The 7,311-nt window shown below is 35.8% G+C and overlaps 1 protein-coding gene across 1 annotated transcript; it reads right to left on the minus strand.

Annotated features, from left to right (window-relative positions):
- Positions 1-4,416: 4,416 nt before the first annotated feature.
- On the minus strand, positions 4,417-6,484 carry LOC130748156 (uncharacterized). The gene is made up of 3 exons (XM_057601317.1): positions 6,289-6,484; positions 5,120-5,325; positions 4,417-4,971 (listed from the first exon to the last, which is right to left on the minus strand). The coding sequence occupies exons 1-3, from the start codon at positions 6,376-6,378 to the stop codon at positions 4,707-4,709; spliced, it is 561 nt and encodes a 186-aa protein (XP_057457300.1). The 5' UTR covers positions 6,379-6,484; the 3' UTR covers positions 4,417-4,706.
- Between the last annotated feature and the right edge of the window lie 827 nt (positions 6,485-7,311).

Genomic DNA, 7,311 nt, shown 5'->3' on the forward strand with positions numbered 1-7,311 from the left:
TTCACTTTACTCATATGAAATTAAAAAATTAAACTCAATCTTGGAGGTACTTTACTTCTGCCTACTATTACTTTTCTCATCCCGCTAATCCTAGTGCTTTCACCTATTAGTTATGATCCCCCGTAATGTGGATACAAATTGATCAAAACTATCCCTTCTCTTTCCTTAAGGGGACAAAGCTATTGAGGAACCAAGTGTGGGCTTCACGGGTGTGGCGCACTCATGATAGAGGCAAGCAAGAACGATGAGCTACCCGCTCTAAAATTTACTCTCAATCTCACGATTCTCACCTCTATTAACTTTTGTGATAGAATATCAGTGATGGATTTACGATGAAAAAATCTCTTTCTAAAATATGTTATTAATTTCATTCATGGAGCAAGTTTCTGATACAAAATCTGTAAAATATTCTGATATTCCACCACAAAAGTGAAATAATGTGGGTTAAATGCAGATTTTAAAGAAGAATTGAGTTTAATAGTATAACCAAAGTTGAAGATAATGGATTATAATTTACTTTAATTTTTGTCATATTTGATAAAAAAGAAAAGATAAAAGGGGAAGAGATGATATTTTATTTTTCGCTTGGTTCCTATGATAATGAATGGGCTTTAAAATATATTTATTTTTATTGCTGTTATTTTCAAAATATAATTATAAGTTTCAAATATTAGGAAAATCATTTCCACATCTACAAATTTGAGTTGAAAGAGGTTCTATCCCCTCCATTTTGCCCACCAACTTTCTAAAATCTGAACTAAATAAAATAAATTAAAAAATCTCTCTCTTCCATTTTATTTTAATTAATTTTATCTTTTTATATCTTTTATATTTTCTTATCACATCACCTATCATAGCTCCCATTCTTCTCTCTTTTCTTCCTTTATCCCTTTTGATGGAGGTGCAACTGAAGTGTTAATAAACATTTATTCGTCTGATCTTATGCAACTAAACATTATGCAAGAGTAATGAAAACATGAATTTTGTGGGTTGTTTCGTTTGCCCATAAAATAAATGAAAACATGTTTGGTTGTGTTGGTTCAAATAACAAATTGTTTTGCCCGAGTTATCGTGCAAATGCTTCACCCAGTCAATCATAAGAGCACATCTTAAGGATCACCAAGTGAACACGCTTAAGGTCCCGAGCTATCACGCGGTCTTAATCCGGCCAAGAAGTGTTTATCTCCAAGTCCGTAGTTCTTAGAGACCATTCCCCAAGTACCTTGATCGACATCAAAGGTCACTTGTAACCGACGGGAGCCCCTAATGATCCAAAGAACAATAACTCACAGCAAAATAGTCATTGGTAACTCTCAAAGTAATGAGACCACTTATTGCTACACTAAAATACGTACCTAATAAAAGTACATAATGATAAAACCTCTAGCAACCCAAGAGATAGGGGAAGATGTATAAGAAGACAAAGAAAGGTAGAGAAAAATCATCTTCATCAATGAGAAGATATTAGAGGTCTTACACACCAATCAGTTTCATCAATGAGAAGTTATTAGAGCTCTTGCAGCAATCAGTTTCATCTTCTCAAGGCTCGGAATGCTTTGGCATCAATGGTATTGAATGTGTCATAATATGTCTAGTTAAGAGGATATTTCGTCCAACATTCGCATACTGAACGTAAGGCCCATGACAGAGGATGTTCCAACGGAAGCTAGGCCCAATAAAGCTGTCAACAAGCTAGAGAGATTTTCCGGTTTTATTCTTTATTAATAAAAAATGGATGTAATGTTTAGATATCGGGTAAATGGTCACATTGGTCCTCAAAAGTGTCCACCGACTTCACATTCATCTCTGAAAGAATTTTATCCATCATGCGGTCCCCCAAAGTGTTAAACGTCCGTCACTTTAGTCTTTCCGTTAAAAAAAGTATGACGGACGTTAACAATTTCCTTTTTTTTAAAGCTGAAAAATCATTAAATTAAATTAAAATAACAAATGAACTAAATATCTAATTAATTAAAACAGAAAAAAAAACTAAACTTGATGAGAATCACCAACATCATTCTCTGTCTTCTTTTTCTCATCTTCTTCATCATCTTCACCAATCCTTCCATCATAATCAAACCCCACCACAAACCCCATTCTCCACCCCCACCGAAATGCAGTTCTCGCCATCCTGATGAGACTTTCAAACCCACGGATTTGAATCTAGATTTACAAACCCACATAAAAGCTTCAATCTTTCCCTTTTTTGGTTTGAAGCTTCAATCCAGATTTCCAATCCAATAAAATCTTTTACTGTGCACACGAACCTAGGTCAGAGTGGGTGAAGGGGATGATGACTCGATCTGGGTGAAGGGAATGGAGGGGGATTTCTGTGGGGAGTTGGGGGTGGAGGTGGACCTGGGTTCGGTCTGGGTTTTTGGGTATGGCTAGGTTGCGGTGGCGGAGGATTTCAGTTGTTGGAGGTTTTGAGTTGGTGTTGTTTTTTGGTTGTTGGTTTGAAGGTAGTGCTTGCTGGGTGGCTTCAGGTTTGTGGCAGAGATTATGGGTTGAAGTGGTTTTATGAAGGGGAAGGTTGTGATTGGGTGAAGGGTTTGGTTGAGGCTTTGTGCCAGGGATCAATTTCTCCTGAGGAAGAAGCGATGGTGGTGATTGATGGTTCATGGAAGGTGAGGTTGGTTGTTGTTTGGCGGTTCAATGACAGGGGAAGTGGGAATGGTTGCTCTGGATCAAGTGAGGACGATAGAGAAGATGCGAGAAAGAGAAAGCAGATCTGGTAACGTGAGCAGATCTAGTTCACAGTTTCAGTAGGAAGCACAAGAGGAGGAGCAAATCGCAACAAAGGAGAGGAAAACAGAGTAATTTCTCAAATATGATACCCATTTTCGTTTTTTGAATGCTCACTTCAGAAAGTTGCAAACTTTGCTCTAATCTTGTGTAATTTGTTTTGAGTTGCAGGGTGGTTTCATTGGGTCAAGTTGAGTTCGAAGCTTTTTCTCATCCATCATAATCATTCCGTTCCTGGGTTTTTATTTTGTTAAACAAACAAATCATGTTGTGAAAGTGTTACCATGGATGAATATGTTGTTGAAGAGATAGTGTTTGTTGTTTTGCCTCAGAGATTGGGACCAGATGTTCAAGAAGAAGGAGATGATGAAGAAAATGAGAAGAAGGAGAGATTTTGTGTTTTTGATTTGTAATTGAGTTTTTTTAATTAATCAATTTTTTAGTTAATTTGTTTTTTTTAATTTAAACTAATGATTTCCACCTAGGTAAAAAAAATATAAAAACGGAAATTGTTAACGTCCGTTATACTTTTTTTAACAGAAGGACCAATTTGACTGGCATTAGCCACTTTGGGGGACCGCGGGATGGATAAAATTCATTCAGGGACGAATATGAAGTCGGTGGACACTTTGAAGGACCAAAGTGACCATTTACCCTAACATAAAACCACACTCATTATTTTGAATGGATCGGTTGTTCAAATATTTTATCTCAAAATGAGTGCTAGTATTTGTTAGCACTAATACTAACCAGTATCCTTATTGAAACTCCTAAGGGTATTCATGGGCTGGGCTCTTTTCATCTTGCGTTGATACAGCTGGTCATGGCACAAGGAAGCTAGTTCTTCCCTTCGATGAGATTTAACTAATCAAATTGGCCCATTCTGTTTCTTCCAGTTTAATCTCCGAAAATATTCCTAATGAATGTATTTTGACTTAAACTGGGAGGACTGATTCTAGTTGAAGTGCGCACTGAGGTACGATATCCGTGCAAGGCGGAAGGGAGCATGCCATGCCAATCTCTCTAGGCACACCATTTTGGACTTTCGATTATGTGGCTGCTTTGATCCTCATGGCACATGCTTCGTACACTCAAAACAAAGTCTAGCAGTTATTGGGGTGTATTAAATCTTAGGGGAAATCAATATGGCTCTTATACCATACCCCTATGGATTGGAAGCTCCATCAAGCAATAAAATCCACTTCTCTTGCTCCCCTGAGTAGTCCCATTTTATCTTCATCTGGAAAGTCATGCTGAATTGACTTATAATTATCCACAGGCTGGTGGGCTTTATCTGCAAGGGTGCTGCTACCTTTGATTGCCTTTTGAGTAACATAGATGATATCATATTTAGACCAAAATATTTTCCATTGAGCAATCCTCCTGATGAGGACAAACTTTTAATTAATATACTTGATTGAGGAACAACAAGTGATCAAACATATCATTCTCTTGATCGGCTTAGAGAAGGAGATTTAGGTTTAAATTACCTTTTTGTTTGGCAGTCAGGCCACATAGGCATAAAATGTACACGCTCAAAACACTTTCCCTGCAACTATCATCACCATCGACTAATAAAAACATTATCAAAATTGACCCTGATACATACTGAAAGGAAGAACTAGATTTTACAAATGTGCAGATAACAATACAAATCAAGTGTCCAACGAATGCAAGAAAGTTATTTTCTTATTGATATGTATTATATATCACAAGGAACCCCAAAAATGTAAGAAGTAATGAATCAATCACCTGTAGAAAACCACAACAGGTAACAACAACAAAAATTACTAAGGTATAACGTATTCATTCTAGCAAAGTAGCTAAACTGTAAATACAAGATATTCAACTGAATCCAGGGAATGGAAAAAGCAAATGTGCTGCAGAATCCAGAATCTAGATATAGTCACTTCTCAGACAGTAGTAAGGTTGGTTGGCAGTGAAATTCTTAACTGACAATCTCATTTGTAGGCTCCCATGCCGACACCGGTCTCACCACCAAGGTATGGTTGGAAGCTTTCCCTGGCACTTGAGTAGTTGATATAGTAGAATTCAGAAATTATGGCAGTGAAGAAAACAAAAGCAGCACCAGCAGCGAAAACTCCCTTCCTAACTGTCTCGCAAGAAGGGGGATTGTCCTTCACAAAGAGGGTCCTGTACTTGGTGTGATAGGCGTTTTCCACTGATCCAGCCAACAAGCACACCTCAGCTATGACGAAAAACACCCTGGAAAGGAAGATGCAAAACAAGTGTTGCAAGTTCAATACAACAAAAAAAAAACCAAGTAAGCACCGGAAATTGAACAAGGTTGTATCAGCTTTGCAAGATAAAAAAATGTTACTTGTCAGTGAAGAATGAAAAATTGGTAACATACCAGCAGATTATGAAAAGGATAACTGCACAGGCCCTAGAACCTCCGGGTTTGAGAGGCTTCCCGCAGCAGAAGCATCGACTTGCCACCATTATGAGGATTTGACTAACCATGAGGAACAGAAATGCTCCCACACCATAGCCAGTTGCGATATCAGAATTATAGACACAGTAATTATAATTCGCTTCACTGTCCAGAACAATTTTAGCCTGAAAATGAATACAGATAAATATTCAGTGAAGTAGGAGATCAAAAGTCAAAACTAATTGCATCCTGAACATAAAAAGTCACTTCATAAGTCACAAGGGGTGTGTTAGTACTAAGGGGATTGGATAATATACAAGAGGTTACGGGTTCAAAGCTCATAAATGTAACAAGAAGAAAAAAAAAAGGCAATTTATCAATTCAGCATGAAGAATTATGATTATAAATCTCCTAATCTAGTAGTTGGATTACCATCAAAATCAAATCTTCATAAGCACTTAAGGAAAAATTTCTTTGGAAATTGCTAAAAAAATTCACTTCAACCATGAGTTACATGGATCAGGATTGAAAATGTCATGACTTTCAGTTCTAAAGCAACCAAAAGTTGCCATTAGTGAAACACCTTGCTTCAAAAATTCAAAATGGGGCAAAGTAAATGAACAAGTACATATCTGAGACAGATTAAACACATCTTGCACCTTTGAACCAAAACAAATTGAATTTCCTTCATAGAATTCTGAATCATGCTATTAGCCTAAATTTGATAACTTTCCAAGCTAAAATCTTATCTTATTTTATCCCTCACACATTGGAATATAACAGATCTAATGTTTCACTACAGAGATAACACTTCTCCTTTGTAAATTGAACAGTAATATAACTAATATTCACATCACAATGAGTATTATAGAAAGAACACATTTTTCAACAAGAAACAGATAGATATGCCAAATGGGTATGCTAATATAAGGTTAAATTGGGAGTTCAACAAATAAACAAGATGCACAGTTCATTGAAGCATTTATGCAAATACATGATAAACACAAATACAACATTGAATTGAATTCCCAAGTTTTATCACAGATTCCTATTTTTGCTTCAGAGAAACTAAGAACAGTGAGATAATTGGGGTGAAAATTAAGGGAAACTGTGAATTGAATTGAAATGTGAATACTACAACTACTTACAGTGCTTCTTCTCTGTTCAGCAGCAACTGCTAATCCAAAAGCGATCAAGTCAAAAACGAAGACAATGATGAGAACCAGCTTGGAAGCCATGGAAGAAGAGAAGAAGAGAAGGTAGTGAAGATCTCTCTCTCTCTCTCTCTCTCTCTCTCTCTGCAATGTGTTGTTTGGTGTTCTCTTCACTGCATGTTGCTACTATAAGCTGGATGCGTGAGAATGCAAGACAGGTAATAATAATAATAAATTGCCAAAAATAATATTATTTTAAATATTTTGTGATAAAATAAATAGAAATAGAAAACGACATGGTACCAAGTTGATTACATTTGAAAATAGGTATTTTACCTGCAAATACATGGATTACTTACCTAACTAACTAACTAACCTCTATGGGGTTGGTTTTCTTTTCTTTTTCTTCTGAGGTAAAATAAACAAAAAAGGAGAAAGAAAAATGAGGCCCCATACCATTATCACAACTATGGTGTGAGGTGATCAATCAAAATTTGGTCATGGTTTCTTCTACAAGTTTTTCTAAGAAAATTAAGAAATGAAAATTGAAATTATTTTTTACTGAATTAGTTTCCAAGCTACATGATTAAAATAATTTCTCTACAAATTGCATGATTAGTGTATAGTGTTTATCAATTTTAAATTTTAGTCAATACTTTTAATGTAAGAAACATTCTTAAGTTGACACAACTAGACACAGGTTTTGAGTTTAACTCTTACATCTCTATAGATTAAGGATTCGAACTTCCCTGGTCTAGTAAAATCTTAATCTGTGGGTGGTGGTATGCCAATTTAAAACATAAGGCACATTTTAGTAACATAAATTTAATTGCTGAATTCCAGAATTAAATTATATTGTTCCTTTTATTTCAATTCTAGAATATTCTCTTCATTAGGATTATTAGGCCACCTCTAAGGCCAATCCTAATTAGCCCAAGCTTAACTCTAGAATGTGGATGTTAGTATAAATTTGTATCCCCTTTTTATTATGAAAACAATAAGAAAATTGAAGCATTT

This window comes from Lotus japonicus, chromosome 3, assembly GCF_012489685.1.
Source record: "Lotus japonicus ecotype B-129 chromosome 3, LjGifu_v1.2".
NCBI lineage: Eukaryota > Viridiplantae > Streptophyta > Magnoliopsida > Fabales > Fabaceae > Lotus > Lotus japonicus.